The sequence below is a fragment of the Pituophis catenifer genome, unplaced genomic scaffold, assembly GCF_029215685.1.
Source record: "Pituophis catenifer annectens isolate HBS135680 unplaced genomic scaffold, rPitCat1.0.hap2 SCAF_9, whole genome shotgun sequence".
NCBI classification, from domain to species: domain Eukaryota; kingdom Metazoa; phylum Chordata; class Lepidosauria; order Squamata; family Colubridae; genus Pituophis; species Pituophis catenifer.
In genome coordinates, this window is record NW_027256889.1 from 11276226 (window position 1) to 11296230 (window position 20005).

At 42.5% G+C, this 20005-nt stretch overlaps 1 protein-coding gene across 4 annotated transcripts in view; it reads right to left on the reverse strand.

Moving 5' to 3' along the window:
* SCMH1 (Scm polycomb group protein homolog 1) overlaps window positions 1-20005 on the reverse strand; it is a 53271-nt gene that overhangs the window by 25908 nt on the left and 7358 nt on the right. For 3 of the 4 annotated variants that reach the window (XM_070949500.1, XM_070949501.1, XM_070949499.1), the window contains exons 3-8: window positions 18271-18356; window positions 13813-13881; window positions 8873-8943; window positions 6957-7191; window positions 4949-5037; window positions 1876-2119 (exon numbers count right to left, since the gene is read on the reverse strand). In XM_070949500.1, the coding sequence (XP_070805601.1) occupies window positions 1876-2119; window positions 4949-5037; window positions 6957-7191; window positions 8873-8943; window positions 13813-13881; window positions 18271-18295 (733 nt within the window). In that variant the 5' untranslated portion in view covers window positions 18296-18356. Of the gene's footprint in view, window positions 1-1875; window positions 2120-4948; window positions 5038-6956; window positions 7192-8749; window positions 8845-8872; window positions 8944-13812; window positions 13882-18270; window positions 18357-20005 lie in introns of those variants that run through there. The other variant, XM_070949502.1, reaches the window with a different exon arrangement.

Sequence of the window (20005 nt, forward strand, 5' to 3'; positions counted from 1 at the left end):
TCTTCAGCTCTCCCACATACTTGGGATACGTCTCTCATTATCCTCAGATAGCATGCCCAACAGGAAGTGCAGTATTGCAGGCAAACTGTGCCTGCAGCCTGCCGTTTGATCCTGACAGGGTTCAAGATTGACTCAGCCTTCCATCCTTTCTATGACCTAAAGAGGATCCAGATTTTTTTTTTTGGGGGGGGGGGGCAATATGCTGACTCTGTAAGCTGCTCAGAGAGGTCTGTAAAGCACTGTGAAGCGATACGTTTAAATGCTATTGCTAGTGCTATGTTCACTCAAAGCAACCTTCTTTAGTCTGAAGGCCTATGAACCACCTTTCCAGATCCTAAATAGTTCTCTGGGAAGTTACAAATCATCTAACTCTGGCCAAGAGAAGACAGTAAAGTGGCCTGCAATAATGGGGAATTTTCAAAAGATAGATAAATGAGCAAACACACATGTCCTTCACCAAGATTAGCTTGGTTTAACAAGTAATTTAGAGTGTAATTAGCTATGTTCCATGGAATATCAGGGTTCCTGGACAACTTGAAGATGTTCTGCTGTCAAAAGCACTGAAGGTATTACTATTCTTTCTGTCACCATATTTTTTTTTTTTTTTATAAAACATGGATTTATAGCAAACACTACAACCAGGAGTGTTTACTGAAATAGGCTGAACATTACAACTATAAAATTTTCTTAATAATGCTTAATTCAGACACTGATGGAGTATGCTGGTGTTAGGATTTGTAACCAATGCAATAAACAAATGGAAAAATAAAATTAAATTAAAAAACAATTGTCTTCTAAAGGTAGAAAAAAGCTGATTTAATCCATATCAGTAATGCTGTGTTGGAGATATATATTCATTCTTGTGCAGTTCTTCCACTGCCATCTTTTTCTCCAGGGCTGTTAATTTATTGGATTTATTCCCTGCCTTTCTACTCTGGCAAACCTTTAAGGCACTTAATAAAATGGAAAATGAAAAAAGAATACAAAAAGTAAAAATACAGTAGAATGCAGGGAAACTCTCTGATCAGTGAGAATTTCTACAAACCAGAACCATTCCCTCTTGCCTTCAATGTTCCCCAATCCTAGCTGGCTATATTACAAAACACCCTGGCATACAAAGCTGACAGACAGACATATTTCCCTTATATATCAATTAGACTCTGAGACACATGGCAGATTGGCACTTTCATCCAAGATTAAATTATGGCTAATAGAGAAGTTTTACTAAAGGATCTGGAATTAAACAACAATTGTTAGGTTGGAGGAGCCACCATCACTGTTGCTTTGTCTTCCTAGATTAGGTTACACCTGAAAGGAAGAGATATCATTGGCTACCCTCCTTGGTCCTACAATGACCAAGTTGTAAAAGTAAAAGGTAAAGGTTCCCCTTGCATGTTATGTGCTAGTCTTACTCGACTCTAGGGGGCGGTGCTCATCTCCGTTTCAAAGCCAAAGAGCCAGCGATGTCCGAAGACGTCTCCGTGGTCATGTGGCCGGCATGACTAAATGCCAAAGGCGCATGGAACTCTGTTACCTTCCCACCAAAGGTGGTCCCAATTTTTCTACTTGCATTTTTTACGTGCTTTCGAACTGCTAGGTTGGCAGAAGCTGGGACAAGGAACGGGAGCTCACTATGTTACGCAGCACTAGGGATTCTAACTGCTGAACTGCCGACCTTTCGATCGATAAGATCAGCGACTTAGCCACTGAGCCAGTGCGTCCCTAACCAAGTTGTAGCATCCTCCTATTAGGTAGTACTTTAAGGATTGGCCCAGGCCATTTTCAATGCCTCCCTCTCTGATTTACTGATCGATCACATGGATATATGAGATATAGATGGGTGAACGGTGGTAGAAACTGTGATGGCACACTTACCTTTTGTTCCAGGGGGCTGTAAATTGTCACCAGTCAATGAGCACCAGCCAACAGGGAAGATGTCACGAGAATCATAGCGGCACCAGTAATCAAAGGCTCCCCTCCAGCCATCAAAAGTGATAAGGACTTCAGAACCCCGTACCTCACCAATAGTGGCTGGGCAGATGAAATGTGGGTTCTTCCTGTCTACAGCCTCAAGTTTCATCCCCATCTTAAAGAAATTCTGGGATGGAGATGGTGGCTCCTAGAGGAGAAAGACCCAGCAAACATCATTAAGTCAACCATAGATCCAGTCTAGTCATGGTTCTCAAAATGCTCTTGCATAAGGTACCATAAGAGGTCGAGATTCTGCATCAGTATGACTCAAATGCTTCACCTTTCAATTTCAGATGCATTGTGAAATTCTGGTGTTTTTTTAAAAATCTGATTAAGTTCTACATCTGAGCAATAATAGCCAGATACCATTTTTTTTAACTGACTTGATTTTAAGAAGTCATGCTGCGTGGGAGGGCTATATTTGGGAAGTTCTTATCTAAAGTTCACCCAAAGGATAACTTAGTTCAAACCAAGTTATCCTGAATGGTGACAGAACAGAGGCGTGCTGAAAGTATCAAGTGCCCCATTTGAAAAGCATTTATGGAGAACAGAAATGTCACAGTATAATGAGAGAAATAACATTCTGCTCCGTGAGCGGTATCTGTTCCATCTGGGCAGCATTAAAGCAAGGGTGTGTGTGTGTGTTTAAAAATACATCCTGATTTTTAAAAAGGAGGCTTGAACATTATGACTGCAAGTCCAGACTTCTTGAAATAGCCAGCCAACTCTTCCTCTCCTAACATTCCTTCCCTTTTCCTGTTGTCAGGTTGAATTACCGCTTCTCCCAAATGTCAAGGTTGCTGTCAGACACCTGCAATAATTCTTACTAAAACCTGGCACACTCTAAGGAAATCTAGGACTCAAGTTGATTATATAAATTTCCTTTGTTGCAGTTAAAGCGAGCCAAAAAAGATAAAGAGCAGTTTCTACCAAGCTAGAGTCCAGTCATCTATATAAGCATAACACAGCCTAAAATCTTGGCTGCCCCCGACCCATCCTGAGATCTCAATTGTTTGGTAGCTATTCTTTTCTCAAGTATCTCTCTTGCACCCACCTTAATCCTTGAATGGATTTTTCTATATTCAGCTTTCCCTCCTGTTAGCCTTTAATCTTAACACAAACACATTCACACAGAATGAATCCCGACTTACGTGATTCCATTTTATTGCCTAAAGAGACTCGGTTCTCCCAAGATTTATCTCTTCAGCCTATAGATATTACTCACGGAATCTCATCCAGAAATCCCAGCAGATGTCCAAATACAATTCAAGATGCTGATTATACATAAAGCAAGCAACTTAGGGCCAGGTTACTTCTGGGACTGCTTCTCCCTGATATAATTGGAGGTCTTCTAGTCCAACCCCCTGCTTAGGCAGGAATCCCTACACCCTTCAGACAAATGGTTATCCAACCTCTTCTTAAAAACTTCCAGTGTTGGAACATTCACAACTTCTGGAGGCAAGTTGTTCCACTGATTCATTGTTCTCACTGTCAGGAAATTTCTCCTTAGTTCTAGGTTGTTTCCCTCCTTGATTAGTTTCCACCCGTTGCTTCTTGTCCTGCCCTCAGGTGCTCTGGAGAATAGCTTGACTCCCTCTTCTTTGTGGCAGCCCCTGAGATATCGGAACACTGCTATCATGTCTTCTTTTCATTAAACTAGACATACCCAGTTCAGGGGTGGGTTCTAACCGGCTTTACTACCGGTTCTCTTTGTGTGCGTGCTTTGCGCACGATCACCTCTTCGGTCGCCACACACATGCTCAGTTCGCTCGCAAACGAGCGCTTCGCGCAAGCGCGTTGCAAATCTGCCCAGCTGAGGTGCGGCAATCCACTCTGCCGCACCTCTCAGCTGGGCGAAAACAGCAGAAATACTAGGTCAGAATAACGCAGGGGCGGGCGGGAGGGCCCAACTCCCAAAGAAAGAGAACCGGTTCGGTGACGTAATAGCGTCACTGCTACTGGCTCGCGCAAACCGGGCCGAACTGGGAGGAACCCACCACTGACCCAGTTCTTGCAACCGTTCTTCACATATTTCAGCCTCCAGTCTCCTTAATCATCTTTGTTGTTCTTCTCTGCACTCTTTCTAGAGTCTCCACATCTTTTTTACATCGTGGTGACCAAAACTGGATGCTGTATTCCAAGTGTGGCCTTATCAAGGCATTATAAAGTGGTATTAACACTTCACGTGATCTTGATTCTATCCCTCTGTTTATGCAGCCTAGAACTGTGTTGGCTTTTTTGGCAGCTGCTGCACACGGCTGGCTCATATTTAAATGGTTGTCCACTAGGACTCCAAGATCCCTCTCAAAGTTTCTACTATTGACCAAGGTACCACATATACTGTACCTGTGCATTTTGTTTTTCTTGTTTTGTTGTTCTAAATGTAGAACCTTACATTTTTCACCATTGAATTTCATTTTGTTAGATAGCGCCCAATGTTCAAGTCTGTCAAGATCCTTCTGTATCTTAAGCCTATCTTCTGGAGTTTTGGCAATTCCTGCTAGCTTGGTATCATCTGCAAATTTGATGCGTTCCCTATAGATGGTTTCTGCCTGCCCCATCAGATTGGAGAGTGGACAAGCTCTGGTCCACAAATGAAACATGTCTTCTCTATCATGGCACTTGTCCTGGGGAACAGTCCCCTTCCAAATATGGACAAACAGTCAGTCTTCCAGAAGCACTGGACCAGGGGGCTAAAAGAGTTGTCATGTGGGTGCAGTTTAATCTGTTAAGTGCTAGTGAAATTCTTTTAGGGGCCTTGACTTGGTATTTTTTATGTAATGGATTGTGATTATGTTCAGTTGTTATCTGTTCTGTTTTTATATGTGCCTTGGCAGATGGGCAACTGTATAAATATACCAAATAAATATATATTTTTCCAACAAGTGGCATATCAAGCAGAGGTCGCTAGACTTATTTATCACAACAAATGGAACCAGGTGGTTTCAGGGATCAGAAAGGCTGCATGCTACAGTACCTTATGGAAAATCCGAATGGGAGCCATTTCTGCTCCGTTCAGAGTCTTCAGAAGAAACATAGGCCAAGAGGAAGCATTCAGACGAAAACCTGAAGCGGAGATGGAGGCTGTTAAAATAGTAGCTGCAACGAAGAACATCCTAGCAGTCATCCTTCCATTATGAAGGCACCAACGCAACATTCAGTAATACTGATCTCCCAGTAACAATGTTACTAAATAGTAAATATTTTCACAGTGCATTAATCTATGAAAAGTGTAAAGGAAGTACAGAATTTACAGACATGAGAAACAGAATGGAATCATCCTGATAAGAAAACTTCAGTGCAAAATGGAATGTTCATCCTTGTAATGGCAATAAACAAAGGGAGCCAAAGGAAGTGGTGCTGATGTAACAGTTCAATAAAACAGAATCATTATTACCGTTTAATTTTAACGTATTTTACCGCCGATTCCAATAACACCACCTTACTCAGATAAACAGTAAGAATTATATGAAAAAAAAAAAAAAAACACTTCCAGACCAGTAAGTCAACAAATGTTCAAGGAATAATCAATTATGCATCTCATGAGCTACTCTGGATCAAAAGCCTTCAAAATATTTAAATTTAGTTTAACCGACTTTCAGACTAGCTGCTATCCTAGTTTCCTGTGATAAGGACATCATCACATAAGAACGACCAGACTAAGATCTTTTGCAATCAATACAGCAAACAAAAGAAAGCCCTCGAGATGGCTAAGCAGTCCTCAGCTAGTATTTATCTGAGGACCCAAACTGTTGGGGGTCATATGCTGACTCTGTAAACCACTTAGAGAGGGCTGTAAAGCACTATGAAACGGTATATAAGTCTAAGTGCTATTGCTATTGCTAGCACGAGTTGACTTGCTTACAACTTGGGGAGTAATTCCTTGGAATCCACCACGGACAGCAAAGGGGAAAGCAGAATTAACCTCAGCAAATTTAGGAATCGATAGGAGAATGTGCTTTTCAGGAAGACAAAGCAAGACTCTTCACATTTGCAGGAGTCTTCTGTTAGATATGGCAAGAGCACCAGGTGCTTGTGGTTTATTGAAGTCATGAGGGATTTTTCAGGAGCCAGGAGCTTTTCTGAAAACGGTGAGTGATTTATATAAAAGAGATGGGACTTCCTCTACCAACACTAACCACAACAAAAAGACAATTAGTAAAACAAGAGGCCTCCTGGATTAGCAAACAACATATTTAGAATAGAATAGAATAGAATAGAATAGAATAGAATAGAATAGAATAGAATAGAATAGAATAGAATAGAATAACAGAGTTAGAAGGGAACTTGGAGGTCTTCTAGTCCAACCCCCTGCTTAGACAGGACACCCTTACACCACTTCAGACAAATGGTTATCCAACATCTTAAAAACTTCTAGTGTTGGAGCATTTACAACATCTGGAGGCAAGTTGTTCCACTGATTAATTGTTCTCACTGTCAGGAAATTTCTCCTTAGTTCTAAGTTGCTTCTCTCCTTGATTAGTTTCCACCCATTGCTTCTTGTCCTGCCTTCAGGTGCTTTAGAGAATAGCCTGACTCCTTCTTCTTTGTAACAATCCCTGAGATATTGGAACACTGCTATCATGTCACCCATAGTCCTTCTTTTTCATCAAACTAGACATACCCAGTTCCAGCAACTGTTCTTTATATGTTTTAGCCTCCAGTCCCCTAATCATCTTCTTTGCACTCTTTCTAGAGTCTCAACATCTTTTTTACATCGTGGTGACCAAAACATGATACAATATTCCAAGATCCCTCTCACAGTTACTAATATTGAGCGAGGTATCAAATATACTGTACCTGGGCATTTTGTTTTTCTTGCTTACATGTAGAACCTTACTTTTTTTCACTGTTGACTTTCATTTTGTTAGATAGAGCCCAATGTTCAAGTCTGTCACAAACATCGTATTTGTAAAAACATCATATGCCCAGGATACTGTTCCTGGTACTGATGAAAACAGTAATCCTCTTTTGGGCCAACTCACCTAAAGGAGGTTGGAGCATCCCACCATTTTTTTCACAGTTGCCAATGGGCTGGATTTCTGAAGAATCTACCAGACGCCAGAAGTCGTTCTTGTTGTCACTGCCATCGAGACGTAATCGGAGACGGGCACCTGTCAGCCCCACCACAGCAGCAATACAAGTTGACGTGGTGTTTCTGGGATCTTGGGCTTCTAACTTCATGCTGATCTTGAATTCATTGCTGGGTGGGGCGTAAGACTGAGGAGAACAAGGCTTTTGGTCACACTTCATCTTTTAGGCAGTTCATTTTATGCTCTTCCCCAAACTCCTCTTCCTTCCTCCTCATTCCCTACATTGTTCCTGGCTTCTGAACATCAATGAAATTTTTGGGGCTGTGATTCCCAGTCAAGTATGCAAAAGAGAAATTAACAGGATAAGGACAGGGGGAAGAGAGGAGAATCCAACCATCAATGGAAGATTAATTCTCTTCAACTGAAGACATTTAAATCTAAACTTTTCTCCCTCCTTTTGTTCTTCAGTATCTTTTGAGGTAAAACAGGCAAAATTTCATACTCCAACCAAACGGTCCCACTTTATTACTACTAAACCAGTTCCATGCTTACCTTCTCCACTGAATGCTCTTGAGGTCATGGTAAGCTGCCTTATGCAAGTCAGACAGACCATTCACCCAATTCCCATGATATTGCCTACTCTGATCCCATTGAACTGAACATGCTAGGAATTACACCCAGTGCCTTTACAAGCATATTACATCCGACACTTCTGCAGTACCCCAAAATCTTTGCTTCTTGTACTTTCATTTGGCAAACGATATTAAAACAATGGGCATGCTAAGAATTATACATTGACTCATTTTTTGGCAATTATTCCCTTTGGTTACTACAGTGCATAAAAGTGGCTTTTATTTTTAAAATTCTAGTCAAAGACAATACCCAGCAGGTCATATCTGAGCTCAGATATTATGACAATAATCCTGTTTAATTAACGTTTAGTCTAAAGCAATTATTTACATCAAGTCTAAAACAATCATAATGTGCTATGAATGCGTATGCAATGGTCTAGGTCCTTTCAGGCTAGTTCCTCACATTGTCAGTGTTTTTTCTGTCTCTTTCCCTCTAATAGATTTCAATCTTAAAAACAAGTAAAAGCAGTGTGGAAAAAAAGAGGAGAGGGAGAGGTCACAAGCGGGAAGCAATAGTGAATGAATTCCCTTTTCCTGGAGTTATTTTGTAAGAAAAACACAGGAAATGTCTTATCTGGATGTACAGGTAGTCCTCGACTTACAACCATTCATTTAGTGACCATTTGAAGTTACAACAGCACTGGAAAAGTGACTTATCATTGGCTCTCTCACTTCATTGCACACTTCCACACAATCATTGCAGCACCCCCGGGGTCAAAATTCGGCTGTGTAGCAACCGCCATGTGTTTAGGATAGTTACTGTGTGCTGAAAGTCACGTAAATGCCATTTGCATTTCCTTCCCCAGCTGGCTTCCCACGAGCAAAAGTCAAGGGTGGAAGGTGGATTCGTTTAACGGCTGTATGATTCACTTAACAACTGCAGTGGTTCAGTTAACAATCACGGCAAAAAGACTGTAAAATTGAGCGTGACTCAGCTTTTGGAAAGTCTGGTCCCAGCTGTGGTCGTAAGTCGAGGACTACCTGCACCCTTAGGTACACACAGCCCATGTTAAATCAGCGATACCTGCGAACTAAGGTTCCTGAGCTATTTCATCAACTCTAGAACTCATAGTGCACCTTTTTTTTTCTAGTATAGAATTTACAACCGGGTACCTGCTTTGTTTGTTCTTCTCCCACCAACAGAAGGCAGAGGAGTCTATTCCATACTTGTATAGGAGCCGACTAGAAGCAGACCCCTTCATCCCAACTCTTTTAGAACATGGAATGCTCCATTACCTGCTTGAAGCAATGGGCAGGAGCTGGGATGGAACATGTCTCTTTCAAGTATTTATCCCAGGCAAAATGACCTGAAGAGAAGATGGAGAACAAAAGTTGGCTGTGACGAAAGGTTTGGAGGCACGGTTGAAAAAAAGCCACTCGGTCTTTAATAAACAGTTTGTCGCTCGGCTGGTTACCGAGGGCCCTTTTGGCCTCTTTGTAGGGAAAGAAAAAAAAAATCAACTCTTTTTCAACAATTCTTGGTCTGGATGAAGGTCTGACACATGATAAATTACCTGGGCATTAGTCATAAAAGGATCAGGAGAGAATGTTTAACTTAGCCAAAGCTTAAATCTAATTTAGTTTTTAGTTTATGTGCTGCCCTTACAGCATGTTCCAGTTTCATTTTCCCAGGGACACACAGCAGTATATTTATTCTAGCAAGTGGGTTTTCTTTTGTAGTGGAATCAGAGTACATGCTTTTATATTCTTCTTCCTTTATTCTTCATAAGGTGTCCTCCATGTCTTTGGAATCCTGGTATTATTGCATACTATTAAAAAGATTGCTGCTTACTTGTTTTTTTAAACATTCCATCCCACTCTTAGCTAACAAGTTTCCCAAACCAGCTTGTAAATATCAGAAGTAAAAGCATTTCTGCCACAAATAGCTTCCTCATCCAAACAAAGAATTCAAGATGGACTGTTAGGGTTGAATTACATGTTATGATGTTTGAGACATGGCAATGTAAATGGAAGCTGTGAATCAAGTTCCTTTCTCTAATGTCTACTTCAATGTACTGACATTTTTTACACTTTCTGTATCATTATAACAAGATTTCCCTTGGCTCATCATCCTCAGGGATATGTTTATAATACTGGTGTCAGGATATGGGGTATCATGAATTCAAGAAAGAGGAGAAGGGAACACACAAACCTGACATTCTCATGTTATCTAAAACAGGTACTTCTCTGTTTAATTGGTAGGCAAAAGAATATAGTAATATTCTTCCAACAGTTGTGTAAAGGTAAAGGTAAAGGTTCCCCTTGCACTCTAGGGGGCGGTGCTCATCTCCGTTTCAAAGCCGAAGAGCCAGCGCTATCCGAAGACGTCTCCGTGGTCATGTGGCCGGCATGACTAAACGCCAAAGGTGCACGGAACGCTGTTCCCTTCCCACCTATTTTTCTACTTGCATTTTTTACATGCTTTTGAACTGCTAGGTTGGCAGAAGCTGGGACAAGGAACAGGAGCTCACCCCGTTATGCAGCACTAGGGATTCAAACCACTGAACTGCCGACCTTTCTACTGACAAGCTCAGCGTCTTAGCCACTGAGCCACCGCGTCCCTTTTAACAGTTGTGTACTGTACTCTTAAAATGAATTGGCCTATTTAATATACGAACAGAAGGAAACAGTTTAGGATGCAGAGTTGGATCTCAATACAACACAGCTACTGTGTTCACAAATCATGCTAGGTCAGCATTTTCCAATGATGTGACTATAAACTTTAGAGATACATTTGATTCAGATACAGGGCGCTGACATTAGAAGCCAGATATGATCATGGTGATGCCATGCCCCAGAGTTCTACAAGATTTTCAGTCTGGCAAAAGACTGTCATTTATAACAGAGTTGGAAGGGACCTTGGAGGTCTTCTAGTCCAACCCCCCGCTTAAGCAGGAAACCCTAACCATTTCAGACAAATGGTTGTCTTATCTTAGATCATATATACTTATGTGATTGTCTTACTTGAATATAAATATTTATTATATTATTATTATATTATATATGTTATATTGTCTTAAATAGTTGTCTTATCTTAGAACATATAATCTCAGATCATGTGACTTCTGGCTGCTTTGAGTTAGATTAACGTGATTATTACATCAAGATTTGGTAATAGCAACAGTCAGCTGTTGAATATGGATTGTGCATAATAAGAAGGCAATGACATGTACAGAGTCTGAAAATGATTTTGTAAAGGGACATAGAATCAAAAAGGTTGCATAACCTTATGCTAAACAAATGTAAAAAGAGGTTGGCTAATTTGGGATATTTTGTGATTCAGACCATCACATCAAACCCTAACATGATTTATTTGATTGGGTATAGGTTATTCTATGGATAATCCTATTTCATTTGATTTAGTGTTTACTATGGTGTATAAGCTGAGCCAGTATGAAAAGTCAAGTATTGTACTTTTAACAATATCCATCTCAAGTATAGAACTTCACACTTTAATAATTTCCACATGACCTTTTAATATAGCAAAAAAAAAAGTTTTTTCAGCTTATAAGAGAATTAACAAAACATCATTTGTTTTTATAGTTTTTCATGCGACAATTAGCTTCGTTACATTTTGATAATCATCCAACTGTTTTCAGTGGCAACCTGCCCTCTTTTCTCTAAGGGCTTGTTCATATTGCCAGCTCCATATGGCTCATACTATGGGAATGCAGCAAAATTAACTCAAAAGAAAAGATACAAATAAACTCACATAAACAGCACACACGCACATACATATATAACATATACAAGCCAATTAAATAAGCATATCCAGCCTAATAATGTCTCCACAGTAAACAAAATAAAAAGGCAATATTCTTCCCTACTGTTGGTCCCAAATATTAGATATTAGTAGTAAAGCAGTGAACCCTGGCTTAAGGGTTTCAGTTAGACATCATGGGCCAATAGTGATAAAAAGGCCATCCCTCTAAGAATCCAACCCTCCTTTTGAAGCTATCTGGACTAATGACCACCACTTTATCAAAGTCAACGAGCTGAACAGTATGGCTTGCACAAGAGAAGGTCACCATCAGAAATTTGATAAAAGGGTTTACATCAGGGGTGGGTTCTAAATTTTTTTACTACCGGTTCTGTGGGCGTGGCTTATTATTATTATTTTTTTAAATTTGATTTATATGCCGCCCTTCTCCGGAGACTCAGGGCGGCTTACAGTGCGTTAAGCAATAGCCTTCATACTTTTGTATATTTATACAAAGTCAGCTTATTGCCCCCACAACTGGGTCCTCAATTTACCTACCTTAGAAAGGATGGAAGGCTGAGTCAACCTTGAGCCTTGGCGAGATTCAAACCTGCAGTAATTGCAGGCAGCTGGTCTTAATAACCAGCTTAATAACAGGGTGCCTTAGACCACTGTACTACCAAGGCTCAATTTTGTGGGCATGGTTTGATGGTCATGTGACAATATTTTAGGATTTAGCAGAGGTACTGGTCTACCAGGCTTTTAACTGCTTGCAGAGCTGTACTAGTCTACCCATTTGTTTTTGGAGAGCACTGGTCTACCACCACACTGTCTTTTACCGCTGATCAGCTGTAGGGCGGCCCTTTGAAGCGCTGCAGCAAGAGTTTAAACAGCTTTTTTTCTTCTAGCCGATCAGCTGGGACTCGGGAGGCAGCGAATAGTTTGGGGGTGGGGCCAGGAAGAGGTGGTATTTACTGGTTCTCCGAACTACTCAAAATTTCCACTACTGGTTTGCAAGAACCGGGGAGAACCAGTAGCAACCCACCACTGGTTTACATCCTTCCCACATATGAAGCCCTGGAACCTCTAAAAGGCCACTAGTCCAATTGTTGCTAATAACCTGAAGTTCACTACTATAGCATTCCCGATAGATGGCTCCCCAGCCTCTGTTTTGTTAAAAAAAAAAAAAAGGATTCCTTTTATAGATACCAAGAGGAACAATTATATAATAGACAATTATATATATATATATATAGACTATAACAATTAGTCTGCATATATATACAGACTAACTTGCGACTATAGGCTGTTATGTGGGAATTAGATGAGACTTTGCATATCTAAGAACAACAACAAAAAAGTCAATAACTATGAGCCAGCGAAGAAAACATCTCATCTTGCTTTGGTTCACATATATCGTGTTCATCAAAATGGCAGCAACTTCAAGCAAAGAATGAACATAGAATCACAGGGCTGGAAGGAACCTTGGAGGTCTTCTAGTCCAAGGCAGGAGCCCTTATACTATCCTGGAAAAAATGGTTGTCCAATCTTTTCTAGAAAATCTCCAGCGATGGAGCACCCCCAACATTGGAAAGCAAGCTGTTACCACTGATTAATCGTTCTCACTGCCAATTATGCTTATAGAAATATGCTATATCTCAGATGTTACCACCTTAAGAGTTGAGCTTGTGTGCTTATATATATACATTGAGTTCTGAGGCCATCAGAGATATTGCACTCATTAGCTATAAGGTAAAGGTAAAGGTTCCCCTTGCAGATATGTGCTAGTTGTTCCCGACTCTAGGGGGCGGTGCTCATCTCCGTTTCTAAGCCAAAGAGCCAGCGCTGTCCGAAGACGTCTCTTTGGTCATGTGGCCAGCATGACTAAACGCCAAAGGTGCATGGACTGCTGTTACCTTCCCACCAAAGGTGGTCCCTATTCTTCTACTTGCATTTTTACGTGCTTTCGAACTGCTAGGTTGGCAGAAGCTGGGACAAGGAACGGGTGCTCACCCCGTTACGTGGCGCTAGGGATTCAAACTGCTGAACTGCCGACCTTTCGATCGACAAGCTCAGCGTCTTAGCCCCTGAGCCACCCCGTTATTAGCTATATGCATCCTTATTGAAGTTCACAAACTGCATTTTTGCAAACGGCTTGCCCCAAACAGATGCCTATGATTATGATTTCTTTATCAGCACAGAGACCAAGATTCCGCAGGTAAAAGTGCCTGTTCTATAGGTGCTCAGAGGTCTCTGACATCTTTTTCCTGAACTCATTTAAAAGAGGTAAGGAAAATCTCTACTTGAAACTCTGGAGCTAGAATTAATTTTAATTAATCAAATTGAGTGAGTTACATATAAGGCAGCTTTGTGGACACTTTAAATGAGATCACTTCATCTATTTGTCATTCCCTTTTCTGAAGAATTATGTCCTAATTCTCCAACGAAGAAAAAAAGAAGACAGAAACATCCATACCTTGATACTGAGAAGGGGGTTCAGATAGACGTCCATACTTGTGCTTTTTGCCATCTTTCCAATCTATTGCTAAGATCATTAAAGTGAGTAAAAAGAAAATAACCCCACATTAATCACATTACAGTATTATGAGTTTTTTTTCATGTAAGCAAACATGCCACATATTTACTAGGGCTTGGACAAATTCAAAGCATCTTTCACCTTCATTGTCAGACATCTTCCCTCCACTAAGCAAATTAAGTCAGCTTTTTTTTTCTGGCCCTCAATCCAAGGGGAAAAGGATACAGTACCTGCATTCCTTCAGACCACCCTGTTCCGGTTTATGTAATTTTTTATTTAAAAAATGTGTAAGTCTGACTATCTTCTACACGATAATCTTAATGGTGGAAAGGAAACGAACAGAGAAATGACTGAGCAACTACACTGGGGATCCAGGATCCAGTAGACCTGCAGGATTCAATCTGGGTCGGTCACCAGGACTGGAGGTTTTGTCTTCCAAGCTTTTGGACTCATGCTGGCACCCATCTTCAGGGAACTTCTCTCTAAAAGTGTGTGTGGTATTTATAGTGCCTGTTTTAAGTGGTTGAAGGCCTATCTCACAGAGCTATCTAGTGCAGTCACTTTTAATCTTTGTGAATCTTTTTTGAAAACTTAGGATGTCTCAAATTTTCCAATTTTCAATTTTCAAACATTAGGGGTGCTCACAAGTTGTGACATGTCTTGGGGATTGTAAAGATATTTTGGTTACTTTAATATAATTTAGATGGTGCTTGGTAAATAACTACATAAATGTCATAACTTGTTAACATTTGTTTGTTTCATTTGAGTGCCACATCATCTTCTGAAACTCTCAAGCACCGCCACAAGACAGACATACAGACATGTCCAAGGGTGTGTGGATATATCTGCAGGATGGTGGGATAGAATCATGGCAGAAGTTCCACCGTGTGTGTGTGTGTGTGTGTGTGTGTGTGTGTGTGTGTGTGTGTAAGAGAGAGAGAGAGAGAGAGGGAGGGAGGGAGGGCAGGAGAGAGAGAGAGAGAGAGAGAGAGAGAGAGAGAGAGGGAGGGAGGGCAGGAAAGAGAGAGGGAGGGAGGGCAGGGGAGAGAGAGGGAGGGAGGGAGGGAGGGAGGGCAGGAGAGAGAGAGAGAGAGGGAAGGAGGGCAGGAGAGAGAGAGAGAGAGAGGGAAGGAGGGCAGGAGAGAGAGAGAGAGAGGGCAGGAGAGAGAGAGAGGGCAGGAGAGAGAGAGAGAGAGAGGGAGAGAGAGAGAGAAGGCTGCCATATGGGCTAAAGAGGTGTTTTTTTGACTGTAATACTGTCTGACATTTTGCAAATGTATCCCCCCCTCCCCCCCGGGTTAGGGTTAGGCTGGCAAAACCAGGAGTCAGCAATCTAATGCCTAGACATCATGGCATGCTTGGTCTACAGGCCTCCATAATTAAATAAAAACACATTTATTCATTTTCAATTAAGTGCCAAACGAGACACGACGTTTCACAAGACCTTAAAGTGTTTTCATCTGAAAATTCTAATACTCTCTCTAGACGTTGTTGGGGAACTATTTGGCCTATTGGCTGCACCAAACTATTTCCTGACTTTCAAAAGGTGAAACTGTATTTGCAAGCTGTCACTGATTTTGAGGGAAACAAACCCTGATGAGGACAGATGTTCAAAAGTGAGAAAAGAGAAGCTGCTGCCAAAAAAAAAAACCCACCCCTGCGACGATGACAACTCCTGTATATCCTCCAATGGCTTTCGAGAGAGACACGTGCGCGGAGAACGAGCTGCCTGGTTAAAAACACAGGTGCTAGTTCTGAATTGTATTATATAGTAGTCATAACCAGAGACCACAGCAGCAGTTTCAGCTGAAGGATTTGTACTCCGTGAAAATGATGATAAACTGAGCACGAGAGGCTTACATCCGTAGAGGCTGGGCTCTGTCTTAACTAATCAAGCAGCATCTTTACTATCCAGGGCTCCAGCGGCTTCTCAGCAGGCTCACCTGGATTGCTCTTTTCCTCCATAAACTCTCATTTTAAGGGGCAATGCGGAGGGCAGAGGGGGAGGGGCTACCAATCCTGAGGGAGGAGCCATCAGAGACCCAAAAGCAATTCAAAGCAGGAGGAAGTTAAAAGCGGAGAAGCAGCGAGCAGCAGCAGCAGCATAAACCTGGCATGAGAAATTGTTCCAAAAACCCTTCTACTTTCTGTAGTAAATGAAGAGTGACAACAGTGGAGAGCAGAACCTGTGCTTTTCACTACAATCTCCTCTTATATTATTCTGGGTAAATTTAGCAGAAAGCTACACAAACAAACAAACAAACAATTTTGGTTTAATCAGAAGCTCTTCTTTCCTTCCAAAGATGATGAGTTGTGTTGGGCAGGAGGAGGAGAAGGCGGCAAAAGAGAGCAGTAAACAGACAAAGAGTTTTAAGGAAAATCTGCCTGGCGTGCATATGCCACAACCCAAGCATAATTTCTCTCGGAGAAGAAAAGATTACAGCCGCTAGAGGAAAGTACTGTGAGGTAGCCTGGCTGTTGGTTTCATGCCTCATTAAAAGGCAAGGAGGCATCTGCCAACACAGTACTGGCTTGCACCATGCTGGGATTGTAAGCATATGGTGCCAAAGAGGCAGTATGGGCTCAAAAAGAGCTCCCTTCAGCCCCTTCACAGAATGGCAAACTAGGACTGCCTTAAAAATGTCATGAGGGCAAAAAAGTGTCACTGATGAGCGAGAAGGTAGGGAGTTTGCGGGGGAGAAATCCAAAAGGTGGCCAGCCACTACAAGTCCTAGGCCCGTGATGGCGAACCTATGGCACGCGTGCCACAGGTGGCACGCGGAGCCATATTAGTGGGCACGCCAGCTCAGCTCTGGGGCGCATGCGCGCGCCGGCCAGCTGATTTTCGGGCCTTCTGGGCCCACCAGAAGTAGGGAAACAGGCTGTTTCCTGCCTCTGGAGGGCCTGGGGGAGGTGGGGAAGGCCCGTTTTTCTTTCTTACCTGGCTCCAGATCCTCTCTGTGTATCTGGGAACAGCGAAAACAGCCTTTCCCACTCCCTTGGAGGCCCCACAGAGGCTGAAAGGGCCCATTTCCCCACTCCCGGTGGGACAGGAAGTGACTTTTTTCCTGTCCCCAGCCTCCAGAGACTCCTAGAGAGGCTCCTACAGACTCCTAAAGAAGCTCCTAGAAACTCCTAGAGAGGTTCTGGAGGCTGGGGACAGCAAAAAATGTCACTTCCTGTCCCACCAGGAGTTGGGAAATGGGCCCTTTCAGCCTCCGTAGGGCCTCCAAGGGAATGGGAAAGGCTGTTTTCGCCGTTCCCAGATACACAGAGAGGATCTGGAACCAGGTAAGAAAGAAAAACGGGCCTACCAGGCCATCCTGTGCCAGGAGCGGGGGGTAGGGGGGAGGGGGTTGCGCACACATGCGCGTGGGCACGTGTGCGCGTGACCCTCCCCCTCCCCCCCCTCTCCTGGCACGCGATGGCAAAAAGGTTAGCCATCACTTTCCTAGGCAAAATAAGCGAATGGTCGGCATCACTAGCAGAGCATTCATTACAGCACTGATCTTTGGTACTAGTTACATACATATAGGAGAGGATGACAGTGTTTTTTTTTATTCCTGAGAACCAACTAGAGCAGGGGTGTCAAACTCAAGGCCGGGGCCCGGATCCAGACTGCGGGTGCTTAGATCTGGCTCATGGGGCCACCCTGGAAACAACGAAGGACTGGCCCAAGGTGCCTCTGTCAGTGAAAACAGAGGCCCTCCTGAGCTCTGTTTTTGCTGACAGATGGTTGCAGGAGGCCATCACAGCCGAAAATGGAGCTCGGGAGCCAGTTTTTGCTGGCAGATAGCTTGGGCCGCCACAGGTACCCCCGACATGAGTGACGTCGAGCTGGCCACGCCCCCTGGCCACGCCCACTCCGGTCCGCCCCCCCCCCAGGTCAAATACAACCCTGATGCGGCCCACAATGAAATTGAGTTTGATACCCCTGTGCTAGAGAACCATGGTGAGAAAGAATACGGGATTAGACGGACCTGATTTAACCTAGAAAAGGGTCATGTTCTTATCGAAAATGTTTTCACGATAAAAGATAAAATCCTATATAGTTTTACTTGAGAGCAGCTCCTTGCCTTTAATGAAGCCAACAAACATATTTATTGCAGGAATTAGATTTGTCTAAAAGAGTGTTAGCATGTATGCAACAGAGGTAAAAAGGATGAAACAACAACCACCACCCAACAAAAGGCATGAAAGAAGAAAGGGATGCAAATTAACTTGAAGTGGTTTTCTAGCTTGCTGGTATTTACAGTAACCCAATGACCTTTTTATCTGGATGTTTGCTTAAGAGCATACACTCCCTTCACCAATGGCCTTATTAATGTCTCATGTCATTTTACGGAAGCGATTAGCAAACCGAATGTTACCTTTCGGAGGGTTTGGCTTACAACTTACCTTTCTGAGGGCTTGGCTTCCGCATTATATTGCCTGATACAGGGCCTCACTCTGCAACTGGCTTAGGTTTACTAATCTGAAGAGGACTGGAAGTAAAAAGAGAACACAAAACTGTCTTGAGAAATGGTCAAGAATTTTAAGCAGCCCTACTACAAATCAAGTTCTCTTTAATTCCAAACTTCAAACCAAATATTCTTTGCAAACATCTGTATTTTAGCTCCAGGGTTTATGAATGAATCAACTACTTGTAACCATTCCATTCCGGGGTTTTTTTGCAGTGTTTTTGTTTTGGGGTTTTTTTTGCAGGGGAAACTGCCTTAGCTGCTTTGTTATTTGTTATTGCACTTCCTTTGAAGGAACAGGTTTATCATTCATAGATTTTTGTTTTTTAAAAAATCCATCTTTTTCCCCCTGCTTTGTCAAGTGGTGTCTGTGGCTGAGAGTCCCGTTTGTCAACCTCATACAGTAGTATATATAATCTATGACCTCACCAGAAGCCAACAGGTGACTATCAGTCACACTTCCAGAATAGACTATGGTAAAGCAGGTTGTGTATAATCTCAACTCTGGAATGCCCTTTAACCTGAAACATACATGTTTGAATGTCTTATGCAAAAAATTAGATACTTGTGTGTTGATGTAAAAGGTAAAGATAAAGGTTCCCCTCGCATATATGTGCTAGTCATTCCCGACTCTAGGGGGCGGTGCTCATCTCCGTTTCAAAGCCAAAGAGGCAGCGCTGTCCAAAGACGTTTCCGTGGTCATGTGGCCGGCATGACTAAATGCCAAAGGTGCACGGAATGCTGTTACCTTCCCACCAAAGGTGGTGCCTATTTTTTCTACTTGCATTTTTTACTTGCTTTCAAACTGCTAGGTTGGCAGAAGCTGGGACAAGTAACGGGAGCTCACCCCGTTACGCGGCGCTAGGGATTCAAACCGCTGAACTGCCAACCTTTCGATCGACAAGCTCAGCGTCTTAGCCCCTGAGGTGCTGTGTCCCTGCTGTGTTGATGTATAACATCCTAATTTGGTTATTATATTTTAATGTACATTTTTAAAATTCTTGCAACTCAATTAGATTTCCCTTTATATGACTTTTAAGGATCAGAACAGAATCCTTTTATTCTTTAACCAAGAATATGCTCACTAAGTTCAAAATACTTTTTTTGGAGCCTATGTGTCCAGGAAAATTCCTATTAAAAACCTTTTGGAAAATAACCAGGATTTATACGTATCACTATCCCATATTCCCAGGAACTTCAGGGAATGTCCAGCAAGCCCTTCTTATGAGTTGCTCCCATGCAGACTTCTTCTCGATGCCTGGCCTCCTCTTAAAATTGCAAAATAGCAAAGAAAATGGGAAGGCTAGAACAGGCCAAAACACTTCTGGCAAGCAGCCCGGCCAAGCCTGGAGCTAAGAGACATGCCACGAGGCAGGGAGCAAATGTAATTTTCCTGGCTACTAAAAGTCTCTTGGCTGTAGCTTCTGCAAGGACAGAGAGGGGAGGGTGGTAGACTGTTGGGAAGATGGCAAGAAGCAGTGGTGAAATCCTCCGCCACCAGTTTACTGCCCATGCAGTGCACGCCAAACGCACGCTGCGCGTGGAAAAAGGAGGCTTGACAAGTTAAGTAGAACAGCGAGTGGGGGGGGGGGAGAACAGCTGTGCCATGTGATTTAGCTTCGCTAGAAAGCAAGATTTCCTGCTTTCTAGCGAATATAAACCGCACGGCCCAG